General features: G+C 30.2%; 1 protein-coding gene across 2 annotated transcripts; it reads right to left on the minus strand.

Moving 5' to 3' along the window:
• Positions 1-2,987: 2,987 nt before the first annotated feature.
• Positions 2,988-9,286, minus strand: LOC8278099. Of its 2 annotated transcripts, none has more exons than XM_048369983.1 (5): positions 8,831-9,286; positions 7,882-7,987; positions 5,690-7,681; positions 4,639-4,825; positions 2,988-4,103 (listed from the first exon to the last, which is right to left on the minus strand). In XM_048369983.1, the coding sequence occupies exons 3-5, from the start codon at positions 7,676-7,678 to the stop codon at positions 3,496-3,498; spliced, it is 2,784 nt and encodes a 927-aa protein (XP_048225940.1). In that variant the 5' UTR covers positions 7,679-7,681; positions 7,882-7,987; positions 8,831-9,286; the 3' UTR covers positions 2,988-3,495. The 2 variants fall into 2 exon arrangements, with proteins under 2 accessions (XP_048225940.1, XP_048225939.1); XM_048369982.1 differs by having other exon boundaries at positions 7,882-7,973; positions 8,831-9,285.
• Between the last annotated feature and the right edge of the window lie 13,290 nt (positions 9,287-22,576).

Consider the following 22,576-nt stretch of genomic DNA (forward strand, 5'->3'; position numbering starts at 1 on the left):
GTGTTGTAGAGTCGGAAAAAGTAATGTAGCTCTAGTGGTCCGACTCCCGTTAAATAATTAATGAATATTAGAAGTGTTTCTGGCAGATTCTAGACTCGTTCTGCGGAGATAAACGTCCGTATTTTAGGAAAAGTTTTGCCGAATTTTCGATAGAATTTTTAAATCCGAATTAGTCAGAGTTTCTTTAGGCAGTCTAAATCTAGAAGTCTAGGCCTGGGATAAGTTATAAAATATTTTGTTAATTTAACTATCTTAATTATTTTCACAAATAGATAATCTGTCGGTTCAGCCAGCTCCACCCGAAGCGTAGGAGCAAATAGCAAAAACTCGACAGAATTGTGAGTTAAAGTTATATATTCTATTGTATGTGTCATATCTGGATTTAAATGCAATTCTTTTGATGAATAATTATTATGGTTATTTTTAGTAGTATAAGTGTTATTAAGTTTATTTTCATTACTATCATTATTATTATTATTATTATTATTATTATTATTATGAACATTGCATTATTAATTTATATCGTTATAACTATTGTGATTTAAATTTAGTATTTTATGTTAATCGAATAAAGTTGTGATTGTCTGAGTATCATAATATTATTGATGCTAATGTATATTATGGTTCGGGATGAGACAACAGTAGAACTTGCCACCTGATGGATTGCATCAGGACCGTGTGCGCACCAGTATAAATCAGAGTCAGGTAGTAGAGAAATATTCAATGAACTTCCTGGTTGAGCACAACTCTCTAGACTTATAGATTTGGATTTGTCGAAGAAAGATCCTTGCTTGCTCTCTAGGGACCAGCTGTATTGGTATTTAAGTAACTAGACTAGATTTAAGGATCATGGTCGAGCTTTGCTCTTTGGGTGCCAGTCTCATTGGATTAAGAGAATCGAAAAGCTACTAGAATTAGGGATTTAGGATTCTATTGAGATACTCGTCCCGAATATATAAAAATCGCATTTTTCTAAATTTATGATATGGCACGTATTTATTATTCTGTGATATTCTATATTTATTTAAATAATAATTTTATATATATAGCTGTTTTTAATCATATTATATGATTTTAGCTCACTCTCGAGACTAACAGTTTCAATTTTAATTCTTTTAAGGTGACAGCTAGGTTCTTCACCGTCCTTCTCTTTTGAGAGCCCGACTTCTTTCTTCATTGGGCCTAATGTAATTAATTTCATTTTCATTTCTGATCATTAGACATCTAGACTCTTCCCAATAGTGGTTTTAAAACTTAAAATTTTATTTTGGCCTGTTAAACCTATGGGAGAATTATTAAACGATCATGTTGATGGACTAATTTAATTATATTGTGATTATCTGAATGAATGTTAGTAAATGAATTGTTGATATAGTTGACTAATATATATATATATATATATATATATATATATATATATATATATACACTAGTCAAGCTTGCTACAAGTTTTGGTGGCTTTAAGCCTACTCATTCCTTAGCGCCGGTCACGTGCCCGCAGATCAGATCGTGACAATTTATTTGTCACATCAATAATAGTAATTTATTAATAATTTAACTTATTAAGCTTGTGGGGCTCACCTCTAAATGTGAATTATTTGGAAAAATTTGTGATAAATTATTAGTTGGTTTATATTATGGCCAAATGCATATTTAGATATTTGAATTTTGAGCATTTAGTCACTTCAACACCTTAACTTTCAATTGACCTAATAAACACTTTAACTTGTAATTTTTATAATATTTAAGCACTTTTTGACATATGGCTTCATTTAACATGTCCATATGTATTATGTATAAGTGTTTTAATATTATTATTAAATAAAATTCAGGTATCTATTAGGTTAAAATAAAAACTAAAAGTATTTAATAGATCATAAAAATAAAGTTTAAGTGTTTATCAAGTTAAATTGAAAATAAAAATCTGACCCCTTCTCCTGTTTCTGCCCACATATATGAGATATTTTAAAAAGTGAACATCTTTAAAGTATTAAAATAACTAAATAATTAAAGTTTAGGTGTCTAAAAATACACTGTGCTTTTATTTTATTAATACGGCGAATCAATTAAAATTATTTTATTTTCAATAGTCACGTCAACAACAATAAACTAAAAAATAATATGAACCTTAAATTAAAATAGAAATAAAAATATTAGTACAAAAAATAATGAAATATTAATACCAATTGGAATTTGTCCATTAAATTTCTATCGTAAATTACCCACTTGAGATCGCATACTCATCGTATGTGTAGCTTCCTCTATATCCCATCAATGATTTCTGCTTTTATGCTTCATTTCCTTAAATCTTTTTCTTCTTATATCTTCTATTACTCTCTTTTCTTTTTATGCAGTTCTTTCGTTTCTTTATTTTTCTTTATAAACTATTTCATTGAGATGAACGAATATGGAGACAACGGATGACTAAATTATTTCCTTGTTCTCTTGTATATACCAACTTCAGAAGTAAAATCATGGCTTAATTGTTAAATAAAAATTCTATATTTTATACTTGTTTTCAGATTTAGTGCATAGTAGTTTTTTAAAATTAGTAATATATTTTAATATTGATTTCAATTTTAGTTTTTAATAAAATTATCGATCAAAATTTCTTGATAGTTATAATTGTAGAAAATCAGAAAAAGAAATTAAATTAGTATTAGAATTGATAACTCATCTCCAGCGACTTCTTGAAATCCTATAGATTTAAGGCTTGAAATCCTCTCGACCATTGTAACAAACAATAAAGAGAAAAATGCAGATAAGAGATTAATTTATTAAATTTTGTTTTGAATCAATAGCTATAATGCTAATTTGATATTTTATTATTATGCAGAAATTATCACATCAATAAATTTTGATTAGTATTTTTTGCCAAAGGCTAAAACTAAATTTAGTATCAAATTACATGTTAAAAATTAAAAACTACAAGCTAAATTTGAAAATAAGTTATAAGTATCAGATTTATTTAACAATTAAACCAAAAATCATCTACTGATAAAATAATGAACATAAATTATTGATACAGTTTTTTAGATCTTTATATAATCACTTATTCAATTTTGTTTAAAAAATAAAAAATAAAATCACTTCTCAGCTCTCATACATAAACCCATCGCACAGGTATATGTATAATAACTTATAATATTCTTAGCATATTAAGCAGCTTAAGCATTAGCTTATATTGGGTAATCATTGGATACATTCGAATACCTATAGAATTGAAAGGGACATCTGCCCTCAAATTTGTAAAATCTTTACTTTTGAGTTGAGACATGCAAATGCAATCATTCTTGCAGATTGTGATTTCCATTTTAAGCTCATTCTTGCTTTGGAGCACTAGTCTCCAAAATCAGCAGCAATCTGGATGTTGTGCAGTTAGGGGGTTTCTATCAATTTATTAATAGGAATGAGTATTCCATTGCTTTCAATTTCATTTCTTTTTCTGTATATACCTGACTTCCTAAACCGAAGGCGCCCTTCTGCTCTCAGTCTCTACACTGCCGCTATCTCTTTCAGTAACTCTTCTATCAGCAGTCCCTCGATGTCCCTACCGACTATATCAATATTGTCCCTCAAATCCAGCCACTGTAGATCCATTACCAGCGCCTTCTCTGCTGCATCCTTATTTGCTTTCATGTCCTGGTTAGCAAGCAATTCGTGGATGCCATCCTCAAGTCCGTTTTTAATCCACCTCGAAGCAATTGCTGTTGCAGGCCTCACCCACGGGTGTGGATCTGCAAATTGTTGGTTGATCACCAAGAGAGCTGAATTTATACGGTCAAATAGCAGCTTCCTTTCAGATCTTGGCCAAGACTTCACATAGCAATGCTTCTTCTCGAGTTCTTCAAATACCACAGAATTTACGGGGCATTCAGAGGAGTGCCATGACGCCATGAAGGTATTAGGGTCAGCATCACTGATACCAGATTCTAGTAATACATCAACTACGTAGGAAAATTCCCTGCTCTCTTCAGGTTTTCCTTTCTCTTCAGAAGTTCCAACAGAGCCTTCTTCAAGATCTTCATCGCTTGATATGAGCATGGGTCCCTCAGCATATGCTTCAGACTCCAATTTAAGTAGCTGAAGCTGCATCCGAAGTCCTGTCGCATAGAAAATATTGAACAAGTGATGAAATAACAAAGACATTAATATTAACAAAGACTACTTGGACGCAGGAAACAGAAAAATATTATTCGACTCACTCCAAGTGCCATCAGTAGCATATGTCACAGACTCGTGTGAATGATATAAATTAATGTAAAGTTATGAGCTCAAGAGCAAAAGAAAATGTATACGTGCTCTGAACATCTCAAATAACTTAAATATATTAATTAAGCTTCATTCTTTATAACTTCAAAATAATTGACAAAATATTAGGCATTCATTGTGAGCTTGTAAAAATATAATTGATTCGTGACTGGCTATATATTGTACTCTTCTTTCTATGGCTTGAAAAGAAAAAAAGAAAAAAAGAAAAAAAAAAAAAAGGATGCATTTAAAGTGTGGGTGATTTAGCATCCATTCCAAAGAAAAAAAATTTAAGGTTTTAAGTCTAGCTATAAAAATGCAGACTCAAATTCCAAGAGACACTCGCAGACTAAAAGGATAAACAAGGCAAGAAGTTTTCCAGATTACCATGTAGGTCAGCACAGAGACTCTCAAAGCATTCTGAACTAGAAGATAGATCATCTGGGAATGGAGTTTCGAGAACTGAAACAGGACTTGGTTGTTCAGCCTCCTTGGAACTTTCTAGTGATGCTAGCTCTGTTGCAGGACGCTGTGCAGGCACAGAACCTTTCGCAGGCAGTGCATTTGATTGCTCCTGAAACCAAGAACGATTTTTTACGTTAAAGCATCCCTAACATTAAACTGAAGCCTAATTACAACAATGAGCGAAGAGAACATCTTCACTAAATCTATATTCTGCACACTGGCAAAAGCTGACAGAGCCTTACAGTAAATTCCATCAAGTAGAGAAAAGAAATAATAAGAATTTATCATTTTAAAGCTAATCCCAATGAGCAAATAAGACCAATTTTTCAACTAAAAGCTAAAAAATTGAGGGAGCAGTATATACTACTGCACATGCTCTTGCAATATATGAATACCCTACTATATAAATTTAGAAAAAGTTTAATAGCACCCAATCCATTATGCCCTCTTTTACTTGCATATTTCATAACTTTTAAACACTTTTTGTCTCAGATACACACCTCAATTTATTTTCATCAAACTCTTCATTTTCTGGATGCTTTGAACTAAATGAGTTATAGAGAAAGAAGTTGCACTGTGCAAGGGGTTCAAACAAAAATTCAGGGCCTTATCAGACTATATCCTAAACATACAAGGGAAATTAACTATTAAGTCTACATGAATTCTATTGCAACAAGAGAGAATGAATACCACATGAAATAATCTAAATTTAAAATCAATGTAACACATCAACATGTCAAAACATTCAGTAAAGAAATGAGAAAAAGTGTCAAGCATGATGTTGCCAGTTAAACAGCTCAAGCATCAGAAAGGCAATTTCTCAGCACTATGCAAGAGTGTTATCAGGAGAGAAAAATATTAGATTGAGCAATTCTGTTAACCTAAGGCCTTTTTGAATAACGAGGCTATTTTCTTATATGTATCATGCTCATAGCACGCTAACAAGGATCATCCAGAAAAGATAGAATCAAACCTGTGAATTTGCAACCTCAGGGCCACTAGTAGAGGGATTGCCCTTCAGCAACATAAAAGATGGTAATTCTGGATCAGTAGGCTCAGAAGGTATTGGCACATTCTCAATTGCCACATCCACCACTTTTTCAGGAATGAAACTCACATCTGTGACAGCAGTAGCTGATGTCTCAGAAACCTTGTGAAATTGTTCAAACAGATTATCCTTGCTGATACTGGTCTGCACTTGCTTACTGCTGAAACAAATTTCCGGTGACACTTCACTCTGATCGCTACATGTGCCCTCAGAGAAATGAGATCTTTTAAAATGAGATCTTGAATTTCTAGAAGATGAACCTTCTCTCTGGTTGAAATTAACCTTTACTGACTTAATTCTTGTCTTCTTTGTTACTTCTTTTGGTAGCAGGTAACTGTCTTTGCAAAGTGTCTCAGGGCGCATACCTATCTTTGGACTGCCACCAGTAGTAAATGAGGCAGGAACAGATCTAGATCTAGAAAGACTTCTAATACATTCATCCTTCCAGCCATCCCTACTGCTAATACCTAAAGGTTCAACCCACCCTGTTGGCCTGTCATTGCTAACAAGTTTATGACTGCATCCTTTCTCATTGACCATGGCATCTGCATTTGCTGGCCGCCCCTCCCTATCAGGCAGAGCAAGCATCTCACCTAGTGTGCTGCCCCTACTGGCCACTCCCATATCTACAGATCTGTGAGTCATTTTCCACCTCTCTGAGAGCCTCTTTCTAGCCTCCCTGCTCACAGATGACTCAGCAGAGCGGGATGATGAGGGCCTGTATCGGTTGCTCCAACCAATTGCATTTCTAGAAATCACTGTCGGCCCATCTGATTCATTAGCTGACTCATTGTCAGACCTATTCGATGAACTCTCATCCCCAGCATATCCTCTAAATCCAGAGGTTGAGGGATTCAGAGAACCACTTTCAATACTATTTCTCATTTGCCTAGTGATCTCCTTTGCAATTTCTCTAGATTCTCTAGACTTGTATCTCGGAAGTCCTACATCATTAGGAAACCTTCTGCTTCCACATAGTTCTGACTCCCCATTGGTGCTAGGAAGATCCATCTGTCTATCACAATCTGAAAGAAAATCGTAAGAAGTGCGAGGAGATGAAACTGTTCTGCTAGCATTCTGCACTTTACCAAAGTTTGGTTTCAGCACAACAATCCTTGTAGGAATAACAGAAGAATCAACTTTGCTTTCTACTTGAATTTTTGATGACTTGGGTGGATCATGAGCAGCACGTTTACTGCAAGAGTGACTAAGAGGATCACTATGGTTTTTCCTGCCATATTTCCAAGTAGTTTCTATCTCTCTGTTGCACCCTAGACCCCTGCCTTCATACTCAGAAGCACGTGATAACTTCATACCTGATACATGACTACAGTGGGGCGAGGAAGGGGCAGCTCGCAGATCATGTAGATGCCTTTTGAACAATGAATCTGGCTGTTCAAGAAATTTTAGCAGAAGATCTTTGTTGGAGTCCAAATCATCAACTGCATCATGAAATTCTTTTGAATCATGAAATTTTTCATCAGTTGAAAGACGTGTGACATCCAAGAATTTCTGCTTAACAAATGCCATCTCAGCTTCAGTGAGCTTTGAGTTTGCAGTCCCCTGCAGTGAGGAAGTATTAGTCTCCATTTTTCCCATGTCTAAAACTTCAAACACATCTTTAAATTCTTGTTCTTCCTTTGAGCTTCGTCTCGGGGACCGGCGGCTACATGATGTGCTACTCTTTAGAGACCTCTCCGATAATGCTACCCTCTGTAGATAGTTATCAGATGACCTTTTTTGTTGTTTGTGAGCAAGCTGCTGAGGTGGCAGCCCATCAAAGCCCATCAATCTGGCAATAACACCTGGTGACTTTTTTCTGGATTCAGTTTCTCTAGACATCTCTTCAGCTAATAACTTCTTTATCGGCGTTCCCGTTGCTTGTTTTGAAGATCTCCACCCCAACTCATACATGACCTGCAGGACCCAAATACCAAATTATTTTGGGATAATTGAGTCAACCAACAACCCAATAGTTATAAACATAAACATATGAAATAACCAGGAAAATCACAGTTCACATACATTACAGGAATTTCATATTAATGGATTTTTTGGAACAAAAGAAATAAAGTGCATCATTAAATCCGTGAACGAGAGTACAAGTATAAGCGTACCGGATCTTCACGAGTAGTAATGTCGGTATTCTGAGAACTAGAATCAGAGGCCAATTTTGGAAAGTTTCTGTGTCTCTGAACCTGCTTGTTTCCTGGAAACGAATCCCTAGAACAACATTAGGATGTTTGTTTCAAGAAAAACCAAATGCTAAAGGCCTAAATTAAACCTTTTTTACAAAAAAGGAATAGACCAGTCAAGGGAACAACAAAGACCTTACAAAAATAGAAACTAAAGCCTCGAATTTAAGAACACCACAATATTTGCAAACAAAGGAAATGAAGGAAGAAAAAAATGAAAGAGAATAGTGATTATATTATAGTTTGCTAGAAAATTCATAACAGACTTACAAGCCTAGAGTTGTCTAATAATGATATTCAAAAAGAAAAGAAAAAGATGCAAACAAAATCATGCTGATACCACTGTACAAAAAGTCACAAAGCAATTTAAAAAAAAAAAAAAACTACTTTAATTAAAGCAGAAGCAAAGCCATAAGCAAATCAAGGTTGTTGACCTCTACATAGCACAAATAATGAGCACAGTTAGACAAAATAAAATACTATGAACTTCTTTCTCTTTTTTCTAGAGAATAAAAAAAAAAAAAAAAAAAAAAAAGAAGTTTCCTCGTCGCTTGCAAAGAAGATCAAAGAAAAATAGACTTATAACAATGATTTATTTTGCACTAGTAATGCAGTTTCAATCAAATGGAAGAATATTTTCTGAAACGAACCATTTGGATGCTAAGAAACTATAGAAAAATAAAAGAGAGAATTTTAAAATCTGAGTGGAAATACATTCTCTGCCTCAGTCTACAGTCACATTCAGGAAGCCGAGTTACAAACTTTTAAAATGAAAAAGAAGAGGCACGATTTAAGACATTTTTCTTTCATTTTCCTAGGTTTTCTAGGCAACCAAACAAAAAAAGAAAGAAAAGATCAATAAGAGCATTACCGTGTTTGAATCGTCGACTGGAGCTATGATCATCACTTAAGTCCGCGATATTAGACTTCCTCAACCGGAATGCTTCCATTTTCACTCATTACAAAGAACAAAGTCTAGATCGGGAATTCTGAGAAGAAACATGCCACAAAAGAAAAAAGGAAGGATCCGAGAAAATAATCAGAAAATCCCTAACACATTCTGTTTAGTAGATCTTAATCAACAGAAACATTCTAGAGAGAGAAAAGGAAATGCGAGAGACGAGAGAAAAGGGAGACGGAGAGAAAGAGCGGTCCGTTAGAACCGTAGATGAGAGAGAGAGAGAGAGGGGTTTTTATTTTTTTTGAACATTCAAAAAACGATAGACTGACACAAGACACTGAGCAACTGCGCGGGCAAGTTGTATTATGGTATGGCTGGGTTAGATACCTCCAGGAGACCGTGACTTTACTTAAGACGTGTTCGTTTCTGATACGCTACCATTTGCCACGTCGGCCCGCTGCTGTTGTTAGGAGGCTCTTCCCTTCAATTGTCGTTTGATTTTGGCAATAGCAACCTTTGGGAGGCAGCCACGGCAACCCGCGCTCCGTCTCGATCGCATTGAACTATGGTTCAAGCCACTTTGTTTGTCCTGTCACTTTATTATCATTTTTTATTAATTTCTTTTTAAAATGAAAACTGCTCCCTCTTAACAAGATTTTTTTATCATAACTCAATTTTTTTTTTTCCAAAAAAGAAAACACTCAAATTTTTTTAATTTTTTAATCAGACAACTTTTTTACATATATTACGACAAATCGTTTTTTAGTTCATTAGTAGTTTAAGAGGGCATGAATTACACATTAAAAAATATTAATTTCTTTCATGTTCTCTCTAAAGATGTATAATTAAAAAATTTAAAATTTAAGATTTTTTACTTTTAAAAATAATCATTGTATTATTTAATATGTACTCAATTAGTTATATTTATAATTATTTTCTATTATAAAATTTAAAATAAAAATAAAATTATTAATGTGTATAAAAATAATATATAATAAATAAAATATAATAAATAAAATATTTATTTTTATATTTAAATATTATTTATGTCAAGATTTTTATAATAATAATTTACAGACATATTACGCGTGTTATGAGTAATATTAAAATATATCATTATAAAGAATTAGTTTTCTTTGAAAAGCATAAAATTAGAATTTGGTCTCAAACATTCTCTAATAATATATCATTCTATATATAGACCTCTGAGAAAGTTTAAATTTTATAAATTTTTGTATAAATTAAAAAAATAAAATAATAAAATAATTTTTATTTTATTCTATTAAAATATTAATTGATGTGTTCATTATCATAATATTTCATTAATAGGTAAAATATTTCAAGTGATTAAACTAATTATAAATCAAAATGTTCACACATATATAAAATTGAGTTTTCTGTTTTAAGTTTTAAGTTCTATATTTTATAGATACAAATTGTGAGATATTTTAAGTTCAAAGCACTCATTCTTTTCCCTTTTATTAGTGAATTTAAGGCAATATATCTAACAATAAGGAAAAAATATTTTTAAATTTTTAAATATTTATTAAATATTTTATATTTTATATTAATCTCTAATTCATTGTATCATAAAAATTTAAAATTGATCGCTTCTAACATTCTTTTTTTACTATTTTTCAAATATAAAATCACTATTTTTATTTCATTATAATTATTTTACTATAGAAAGTATTATATCATAAACTTAAGAATTTAAGAAAAATTATTAATATTAAAATATTAAATATTTTTTTCATATTTTTATTTTTCAACATGGAGATTTTATTTAAATATTTTTATTAAATAATTATCAAAATAGTTTAATTAAATTAATTCTTAAAAATAAAAATAACTATTCAACTAATATAAAATATTTTTATAAATAATATTAGAATTTTAATAAAATAAATATATAAAGTCTAATACTGACAATGAATTATTAGATCAAAGAAAAAAAAAAAAAGAATTTTGTTTAGGGTCAAAATGGAAAAAGGTCCGTCTACAATACGTAAACCAGTGTCTGTCTGTAGCTAGTTATTATGCTAGAGAATGCATCAGTCTGGGCAGTGGCTTAAATTAAGGCTGGTCTCTTTTTGTATGTGTCTCTTTCAATTACTTTCAAAAGACATCTCATAAGAGGGTATAGATTGATTGTCACCAAGGTAAGGACAATTAAAAGACAGCATACAATTTAAAGTCTTCAGAAAAAACCTCAGATTTACTTCAAAAATAAAAAACAAACCATGAAAAACATGTCTAATAGAATACTTACATAATAATTAAGACATAATTACTAATTAAATCTTAAATTTTACACTTTTTAATAATTTTTTACTTTAAAATTTTAAAATAAATGCTTATGTTTTTATTTTTAAAATATTTTTGGTAACTATTTTTAAAAATTACAGTAAAAAGATTGACATTGCAAATTAATTATACTTAATAACATAATAATTTAGTGAATCAATAAGAAAATTATTATTATAAAATGTAAAATATGTGAAAAAACGCATATGTGAGAGTTTTAATGATTATATAATTAAGTTTAGGATAAATTATTTTTACTGATTCATAATTATTATTTCTTTAATAAGCACAATCAATTTTCCGTATTATTTTGCTTATCATAAAATTCCAAAAAGTATTATTGAAAAATATTTTTGAAAATAAATTTAAAAAATATGTACTTATTTTAAAATTATGAAACAATTAGATAAAAATGTTAGAAAATATAAAATTCATGATTTAATTTATAATTAGAATAATAATTAATAAATATCAGCTTGTCTAATAATTAATGAAATCTTTTTATTTTATAATTTTAATAATAATAATTTATACATAAAATATGCGTAACAAGCAAAATTAATATATATATATATATATATATATATATATATATATATATATATATATATATATATATCTTCTTATACTCGTACATTTAAGACTGAATAACATTTATGACAATACGTAAGTTATAACTTAAAAAATATTTAAATATTAAAAAATAAATTTGACTTGATATTTGATTAACATTTATGACAATACGTAAGTTATAACTTAAAAAATATTTAAATATTAAAAAATAAATTTGACTTGATATTTGATTTTATTAGGAAAGTGATAATATTTAGAGATACGATCCGTTAATATTATGTTATATTATGTAAATAATTTTGAAGAGAAAAAATAATAATACAATAAAATATAATATATATTTTTAAAAATATTATATATATATATATATAACTATTATAATATAAAAAATATTTTTTAAAATCAATTTAAAAAATCTATAACTTGTTATAATATATAATTTATTTCTATTTATAATAAAATTAGAATTAAAATTTTTATAATTATATAAAAATTATTTATATGTAGAATATTATTATATAGAGATTTTAATATTCAATGGCAAAATCAAATCATAATAATTTGATGCCTATTTGAGCTTTAAAGTCGTCGAACATCTCAATCACCCGACGGAGAATTCATTCGCACTTGAGATGGACAAAAAATTCTTCCCCGTCCCACCCAAATGATTGTGGGTAATGATTGAGGTTACGTCTCATTGTCTCAATTCTATCACAAGTTTTAAATTATTTATTTTTACTTAATGTTAATATAATATTGACTAATATGATTCTGAAAAACTTCATTTTCTTCGAAGTGCACAATTTATTATTAAAATTTATTAACTTTTCTTACACGCTAGCTATAATGTTTATAAGTAATAATTATAAAATTAGTCAATAAATTTATTAAAATTTGATAATTAAAAGATTTACTTGTAAATAATTTTTTATTTTTAATTTTTAAGGACTTAAAGAAAATTATTTTTATAAAAAATTTATAAAATTTGTAAACATGTTTACTTGCTATTATATAAAAAATTATTTTCTATTTGAGTAATATTTTAATTATAAAGGGTGAATTTTAAAGTAATAAAATAAAAACGAATTTCAAACAAATGACTTCTTATATAAAGAAAAATATTTTAAAAAAATATGTTAAAATTATTCTCTAAAATTTAGCTATAATTTTGAAAATATTTTTAGAAAACTGGTATACTTTTCTATAAATAAACAAACGCTAACGACCCATTTACTTATATTTTATAAAAAAAATAAAAGATGTTCATTTTCATATAAAATTTATAAAACATGTTTATTTGTTATTATATAACAACACTTTTTATTTTCTATTTGGATAATATTTTAAGTATAAAGGGTAAATTTAGAATAAATGAAATGAATACTCATTGTTTTATTTAAAAATAATTGACTTTTTTAATAAAATAAATAACATGTTAGACTTATTTTCCATAATTTTCTAGAGTATAGTTATAGCTAGTTTAATACCCACGCTTTGAACGCAACTTAATTAAATATTTTTGATAAATTATATATATTTTATTTATGAACTGATTTATACTTATATATGATGGCTAAATTTATTATATCTTATATAATAATTATATTAATTAATTTTAATTTCTATCATCAACTAAACAATTAGTATAGCATATATATTAAATATTTCTATTGATATTAGTTTGTATATTAAATATAAATATAGTAACTATCCTAGCAAATATAAAAATAGATATTGTGGCAACAAAGCTAGTTGGTTTTGATTCATAGTTCTATTTCTAGCTAGTTCCAACTAATTTTTTAAAAATAAAAAATTAATTAAAATAATTATCCTTTTAAGAGTTAAAACTCAAAACCGATAGTTCTAGTTCCAGCTGAGGAATCTTGAACTGGTCTCCAAATTCTAAGCCGGTGTCGATTCGTTTTGATGAGTCCAGTTCTATTTACCCAACTTATGAATTCTTGACATGAATGTTGAAAATTAATATAAATAATGTCAGAATTTATGAAATGTAAAAAGAAATAAAAAAATTATATTTAAACTCTAATTTCATTGATAATATAAAATATGCATAAATTATTAATTACTAATTAAATTTCAGTAATAAAAAATAAAATATAATATTTAAGTATAGAAGCATAAAGAAAAAAATGTTGAAGCAATTCAAAAAAATTTAAATAGTTTCAATATATTATTATTAAAATAAAATTTCTCATTTTCTTCTTTGAGGTCGTTTGGACATAGAAATCATAAAATATTATAAGAATTATATAATATTTAGAATATTTTTAATAATTGATAAATAAAAAGAAAAATATATATCACTAATCAAGAGAATATAAAATTGCTTAATGAACTCAAATTTACTAATAAATAAAAATAAAAATAAAATATAGATATATTTAATTTAATATATAGCAAGAAATATCATATGAAAATAAATAAAATAAATTAAAATAATATCTAAAGAAGTATATGTGAAATCTAAATTTAAAAAATTGCTATTATTATAATTATAGATTAAAAGAGAAAATAATTACTTTTTGTAAATTAATATTTATAAAGAAATGGCAAATGTCATATTTAAATACTTTTATGCAGCAAGCTCTAGTTGAACAATTCTCTTTGTTTTAGTTTTAATATATATATATATATATATATATATATGATACACAAAAGAATTATTCAACTATCAAAAAAGAAATTTTTTCGATAGTTTTATACATTTCAAAATTCCAAAGCAACCTTTTAAATTAAAAATTTTCTTTTAAGGACCGATTATAAATCCGTCAAAGAAGTATTACAAAAAGATGTTCAAAATATAGCTTCAAAACAGATTTTTGCCATATCGCAAGCCATTCTTTCTGTTTTTGATTTTGAAATCGAATACATAAGAGGAGATTCGAATTCAATTCCAAATTTCCTAACCAGAGATTCTTTCAAAAATATGAGGGACGATGCCAAGAAAATCGGGAGCAAAAGATAAAGAGGAAAAGCTAACAAAAGCTGTTCAAAGCCCGAAAAAGGAGATTTTACCCTCCTCTTTAAAGCCTATCAGAACCTGGACTGAAATCATCCAGGAAGAAATGAAAGAAAACCCAGCCCAAAAGTAATTCCATATTCAGGAGTGGCTTGCATAGCAAACTCCCGAATTTTTAAAGATGGTCAAAGAATATTCAAAGCAAGTAGTAGAGCTTCACCCCGAAGTCTCTTTAAAGACATCCTCTCCAAAGACATTCTCCTCTTCCAACAAAGGTAAAGGTATACTTTCTTTCCCTTTTTCAAAACCTGAGATAGCAATTTTCCCTCAAAACATATCTTAGAGCTCTCAAAGTATTTCAAAGCCTAACACACAAGAAATAGTTTTGTCCCAAATAAAACTTTTCAAAACCAATGAGTATATAGAAAAGCAAAATTTCCAAAGCATTTTAACAATCGAGGAAGGATTCTGTACAGAAGCCCCTCAAAACTAGTTTCAAAATTTTTTTCCTCCAGGATGGTACTTTAAACCTTGGAATATATCAAAACCCCAATCTTACTACCAGTCTATTTTTGAGATAACTGGTTCTGCAAAATTCAAACACTTCAAAAAGCATAAAGACTACAAAGACCCTGCATATTCCACATGCACCATCCAAAGAATCCTCCACCCTTCAGATTGGGGAATAGATTTATATTCACCAAGATCTTTTCCAACTTCCCTCCAAAGCACCTACCCATCAAGCCTAAATAATTATTTCAACTATTGGGATTACCAACAAGCTTGGTTTAATACCCTTCTTTTACAAAACGAAGGACAAAGCCATTCTTGGCTTTTCTACTTCGACACAAGCACAATCCAAACTTCAAAAATCCCATATTGGTTTAAACAATTGTAGAATTTTTATGGTAATGTTCCAGAGACCATAATTTCAGAAGTTCTACATTTGTTTAATCTATTCAAAACTCACTATAAACCAAACAAAATAGAAAGACTTTTTCCCTCCTTACTTCTATTTTGTTCAAACTTCTTTCTCCCCTGGGTATGTGTATGGTATTTCCATTTCAACCAAGCAGCAGATGGAGAAATCATCCTTGCCCGAAGATTCAAAGTTAAATGGTGGGATAAATTTAACCACTAAGAAAAATTATCTCTAAAGATGGTACAAAGTTTTCTTTCAAAGAATAGCTTCTTGCCACCTCCGAAAGAACATACCACTTTCCTGGCACAGAAGTCTTTCATTATTCCAAAGTTAGCGGCGGCTCAAACAAAAGAAGATTTCTTACAATTGATCAAACAGTTGTTAGAAACCACCTCTTCAAAAGAAAAATCTAAAGCTTCATTTTTCTCTTCTAGCACCAGCTCAGCAGCAATTGATCTAGATGGTGACTCGAACAAAGATGACTGTTTTGGGATATTTAAGCCCATCAAATAATATCTTTGTAAAGCCCTTGGGTTGAAAACCAGAAATGGCAGCCTAAAATATTTCTACAATGGGCCAAATGCCCAATAATAATAAAAAAAATCTTTTTAAACGAAAAGAAAAAAGACAAAAGACTCTGCACCATTACTTTTTTAAAGTAAAAGATTCCTCACTGTTGAAGCATGGCAGACAACTCCTGCAAAAGATGTGGAGCCCCTCACTCCATTATCAAAAGCATCCAAAAGACGTGGAGCCCCTCACTCCATTATGAAGAGCATCCAAAGTAACAATTATGGAGCCTCAAGGCTGAAGACCTCTATAAATAGAGGAGCTACCAAAGAAGAAGGTAGACTAAAAAATAACAAGAAACTCTTGTATTCTTCAAGTCATACCATTAGAAATATAGTGAGAAAAGAGAGTGTGAGAGTGATAGTGAGAAACCACCTTCCTCTTGTATTCAACTACTCTTGTAAGTTATATTTCTTTTGTTTAAAGCTTTTATTTCAAAGTTTATATATTTGTTCATCCATAATAACAAATTGTTATTTTATTATCTTATTTTTTATTTTTATTTAAGATTTAACAAGCGTATGCTATGTGCTTGCCTTGTCTGAGGATCCTGCACACCAGAGACTAAATAATGAGGAAATCACTATTGAAGATTTTTCAAAGCATATTGATGATTGGAAAATACCCAAGATTCAAAAGAAGCAAATCTATGAGTTTTCAAAGTTCCCTCTCTTTAAAACTGATTTTACTATCAAAACTGAAGAAAGAGATATTTAAATTTCATATATATATATATATATGTGTGTGTGTGTGTGTGTGTGTGTGTGTGAAATCTAAATTTAAAATATTGCTATAATTATAATTATAGATTAAAAGAGAAAATAATTACTTTTTATAAATTAGCATTTATAAAAAAGTGTCAAATGTCATATTTAAATACTTTTATGCAGCAAGTTTTAGTTAAACAATTCTCTTTTTTTTTTAGTTTTAATATTATATATATATATATGAGGCAAGCACATAGCATATACTTGTTAAATATTATTTAGAAATAGAAAACAAGATAATAAAATAAAATAACAAATTCTTATTAATGGATGAACAAATATACAAACTTTGAAATAAAAGCTTTAATGGATGAACTAACAAGTTTCTCATGTGCAGGATCCTCAGACGAGGCAAGCACAAAGTATACACTTGTTAAAAGCTTTAAAATGAAAGCTTTAAACAAATGAAATATAACTTACAAGAGTAGTTGAAAATAAGAGGAAGGTGGTTTCTCACTATCACTCTCTGGCTCACACTCTCTTTTCTCACTATATTTCTAATGGTATGACTTGAAGAATACAAGAGTTTCTTATGATTTTTCAGTCTGCCTTCTTCTTTGGTAGCTCCTCTATTTATAGAGGTCTTCAGCCTTGAGGTTCAATAATTCTTGCTTTGGATACTCTTCATAATGGAGTGAGGGGCTCCACTTCTTTTGGATGCTTTCGATAATGGAGTGAGGGGCTCCACGTCTTTTGCAGGAATTTTCTGCCACGCTTCATCATTGAGGAATCTTTTTCTTTTAAAAAAAGTAATGGTGCAGAGTCTTTTGTCTATTTTCTTTTCTTTTAAAAAGACTTTTTTTGGGCATTTGGCCCATTGCAGAATTGTCTTGGACTGCCATTTCTGGTTTTCAACCCAAGGGCTTTACAAAGATATCATTTGATGGGCTTGAATATCCAAAAATAGTCATTTTCATTCGAGTCACCATCTAGATCAATTTTGTTGAGCTGGTGCTGGAAGAGGAAGATGAAGCTTTAGATTTTCCTTTTGAAGAGGCGGTCTCTGACAACTGTTTGATCAATTATAAGAAATCTTCTTCTGTTTGAGCTGTCGCTAGCTTTGGAATAATGAAAGACTTTTGTGCTAGGAAAGTGATATATTCTTTCGAAGGTGGCAAGAAGCTATTTTTTGAAAGAAAACTTTGTACCATCTTTAGAGATAATTTTTCTTGGTGGTTGAATTTATCCCACCATTTAACTTTGAATCTTCGGACAAGGATGATTTCTCCATCACGCTTGGTTGAAATGGAAATATAGAAGTTTGAACAAAATAGAAGTAAGAGAAAAAAAACGTCTTTCTATTTTGTTGGGTTTATAGTGAGCTTTGAATAGGTTAAACAAAGGGAGAACTTCTGGAATTATAGTTTCTGGAACGTTGCCATAATAATTCCACCATTGTTTAAACCAATATAGGATTTTTAAAGTTTGGATTGTGCTTGTGTCAAAGTAGAAAAGTCAAGAATGGCTTTGTCCTTCGTTTTGTAAAAGAAATATATTAAACCAAGCTTGTTGGTAATCCCAATAGTTGAAAGTTGTATTGAGGCTTGAAGGATAGGTGCTTTGGAGGGAGGTTGGAAAAGATCTTGGTGAGTGTAAATCCATTCCCCAATCTGAAGGGTGAAGGATTCTTTGGATGGTGCATGTGGAATATACTGGGTCTTTGTGGTCTTTATGCTTTTTGAAGTGTTTGAATTTTGCAGAACCAGTTACCTCAAGGATACACTGGTAGTAAGTTTGGGGTTTTGATTTATTCCAGGGTTTAAAGTACCATCGTGGAGGAAAAAATTTTGAAACTAGTTTGGAGGGGCTTTATGTACAAAATCCTTCCTCAATAGTTAAAATGCTTTGAAAGTTTTACTTTTTTACATATTCATTGGTTTTGAAAAGTTTTGTTTGAGACAAAACTATTTCTTGTGAATTAGGCTTTGAAATACTTTGAGAGCTCTGAGATAGGTTTTGAGAAAAAATTACTATCTCAGGTTTTGAAAAAGAGATAGAGAGTATATCCTTACCTTTGTTTGAAGAGGAGGATGACTTTGGAGAAATGTCTGGTTGGACTTCAGCCCTTGGTACTTGCTTTGAATATTCTTCGACCATCTTTAAAAACTCGGGAGTTTGCTGTGCAAGCCACTCCTGAATTTGGAATTGCTTTCGCCTCTTTGCTTTTGTCTATTTCTTCTGGATGATCTCGGTCCGTGTTCGATAGGCTTCAAGAGGAGGGTAAAATCTCTTTTTTTGGGTTTTGAACAGCTTTTGTATTTGTTGTTGGCTTTTCTTCTTTGTCTTTTGCTCTCGATTTTCTTGGCATTGTCACTCCTATTTTTGAAGGAACTCTCTGGTTAGAAAGTCTGGAATTGAATTCGAATCTCCTCTTATGTATTCGATTTCAAAACCAAAAACGGAAAGAATGGCTTGCCATATGGCAAAAATTTATTTTGAAGCTATATTTTGAACATCTTTTTATAATACTTCTTTCGCGGATTTACAATCAATCCTTAAAAGAAATTTTTGATTTAAAAGGTCACTTTGGAATTTTAAAATGTATAAAACTATCGAAAGAATTTCTTTTTCGATAGTTGAATAATTCTTTTGTATATCATTCCAGTATGCAGAAGTAAACTGGACAATGTATTCTTTGTTGTTTTAAACTTGTTTGAGAATTCCACCATAACCTAAATTTGATGCACGAGTTTCAACAATTTTGAATGCAGATGGATCAGCTAGGTGTAAACATGAAATTTCAGAAACTTATTTTTTAATACTTTGGACAATCTTTGTATGCTCATCAGTACATGTAGGGGGATTTTTCTTTAATCTATCATTGAGGGGTTTTGCTAAACAGTTCAAATTTGGATAAAAATTCATGACATAATTTAAACTGCCAAGGAACCTTTGCAATTGAGTTTTTTCCAAAATTTTATCTGGAAATTTTGAAGTAAAAGCTAAAGACCTTTCTATTGGGGTTATAGTTCCCCGGGAGATGTAGTGTCCAAGAAATCTAATTTTCGTATGGAATAAAGATACCTTGGACTTTGAAACTACTAGACCATTTTTCTTAACAACATAGAAAAATGTCTCCAAATATTTGAAATGTTACTTTAGAGAATTTGAAAAGATTAACACATCATCGATATAAACAATGCAAAACTTTGAATAAGGATTGAAAATATCATTCATGATTTTTTAAAATTCAGAATGAGCATTTTGTAATCCAAAAGACATCACATTCCATTCGTATTGACCAAATGGAACTGTAAATGCAGTTTTATACCGATCTTTAGGATGAATATGGAAATTTCCAAAATCCTGATTTCATATCAAACTTTGAAAAAATAAAAGCAGAATGAAGCTTTTGAAGAAGATCTTTTTTGTTTGGAATGGGGTATCTAATCCACTTTAGAGCTTTATTCAAAGGTTTGTAGTTAATCACCAACCTAGGTGTTCCTTTTTCTATCTCACTATTTTTGTTGACATAGAAGGTTGCACACGACCAGGGGGATCTGGATTTGGTAATTAAACCCTTTTGCTCTAAATCTTTTATTTCTACTCTACAATGGCTTTCAAGGGTTTCATTCATTTGGATAGGTCTGGGTTTGGCAGGAATTTGTTTGTCACTAAAATCTTTTTCATATGGTAAATCCACCATGTGTTGTTTTCTTTTCCAAAAAGCATTAGGAAGATCATAACAAACTTCTTTTTCAATTTTCTTTTGCAAATTAGAAATTTTTCTTTGGACAAATTCATTTTGCAATTGGCTTTGGATTCTTTTTAAACCCATATCTTATTTTAGGTGGAAAAGTTGGGTTTGTTTTCCTTTAATCAAAGCATTTATCTCAAAATTATAAATTGAGTGAGCTTTTATAAGATTGAGATTTCTCTTCTTGGGTTTTTCTAAAAAAAGAAAAACAATCTTTGAATCTTTAGCTTTAAAAATGATACCAGCAGTAGTTACTTTGAAAGGAGTAATTAAATTGATAAAAAGAGTTCCCAGAATAACAATTTGCTGTAAATTCTTTGTAATAATAAAAATATTTTTTGGAGCAATATTGTTGTTTAGAATTGCAGTTTCAGTTTTTCCCGCAATTCTGATCTTTGAACTATTGGCTGAGGTGAACCTTTCTTTAGTTTCTTGATGATATCTTTTAGGAAGTAGCTCATAATTGATACAGTTGAGGTTTGCTCCCATATCAAAAAAAGCTATAGTTTCTATCTGGAAATCATCGGGGAAAATGAGTTTTATTTGAATCAAATATTTTCTTGAGGTTATTTCTTTTAAAATATTAATGAAGTTTTTTGGGACATTTTCAGAAACCTCAAGATTTTGAAAGTCATTTTCTTCTTCAGAATCAGAATTACTATTTTGTTTAAGAATCAAGCTTTGGAGCAAAACGAAATTATTTTGTTATTTTTCTTTCAAATCTTTGAGTTCTGTTTTAATGGTTTGATTTCTTTTTGAAGTTCTTGGATAGTAGGGAGAGGGTTCTTTAACTTTTTCCCTTTCTTCAAGATCATAGTAAGATCATAGGTGTTCTTACTAGAAGAAGGGATGAGGGTCTCAATTTTTAGAATTTCTTTCAAGACTTGTTTTTGGATCTGAGGGTCATTAATATGCTTGACGGCCTCAAGAAGAGCTTCTTGTTGCCTAATGAGCATATTAATATTCTTTGGAATATCATCTGATTCTGATTCAGAATAATCGGATGAGGTTTTAATTTCATCAATTTGAAACTCTTCCTCATTATTCGAAAATTCTGATTCGGAGGAATCAACAAGAAGAGCTGAAATTTTACTCAAAATTTCTTCCTTTATTTGGAGCTCATGAAGTTTTTTAGAAGACTTGTAATATTTTGAAGTGTGACCCTTTTTTCCACATTTGTAGCAAGTAATTTTGCTAAAATTATTTTTTAGAATTTTGTTTTGGAAATTTAGAAGAGGATGGCCTTTTGTAGAAATTCTCTTTGTTTTTGGGCGCTTTCCTATTTTTGAAAAAAATATTTTTTTTTTAAGATTTAGAAAAATCTTCTTTGCATTTTTCTTTGCAGGTAGGGGAAGGTTCTATGGGATTATACTCAAACTAGTTACAAAAACTACCTAGCTTTTGTCTAGTCTTCTTCACTTCCCATTTGAGTTGTCTTTGGAGTTTAAGGTCATGGCAAATTTTTAATCCCTCTTTCTGAGTAAGGCTAACTAATTCACCATAAGTATAGAAATCATAAAGGATCTGGCAATTATAGGCTTCTCTTATAGTATTCCTAACCCTTTCACCTAGTATCTTAGGTAAACCAATTAAGAATTTTTCTTTCCAGAAAGGTTAGTTTGAATCTTCCCTAAGCATGACTCTGGTCAGGAAAGTATCTTTATAAGCTTGGAAGTTGCTAAGTTTTTTGCAGGTTAGATTGCTGAGGAGCTCAGCATTCTTATCTTTTAGAAGAGATGGGGCTCCTATGAAATGGAGGAAAATCGTTAAGATTAAGGTTGACACAGCATCCTCAATAGGATTTCCTAGCTCATCTAAGATGGGGGTCCCTTCTATGGTGGTTTGGATGGCACCTAGGCTTTGGAGCTGCTGTGTTTGGGTGAGATGGTAATCCCACCAT

The sequence above is a fragment of the Ricinus communis genome, chromosome 10, assembly GCF_019578655.1.
Source record: "Ricinus communis isolate WT05 ecotype wild-type chromosome 10, ASM1957865v1, whole genome shotgun sequence".
Taxonomy (NCBI): domain Eukaryota; kingdom Viridiplantae; phylum Streptophyta; class Magnoliopsida; order Malpighiales; family Euphorbiaceae; genus Ricinus; species Ricinus communis.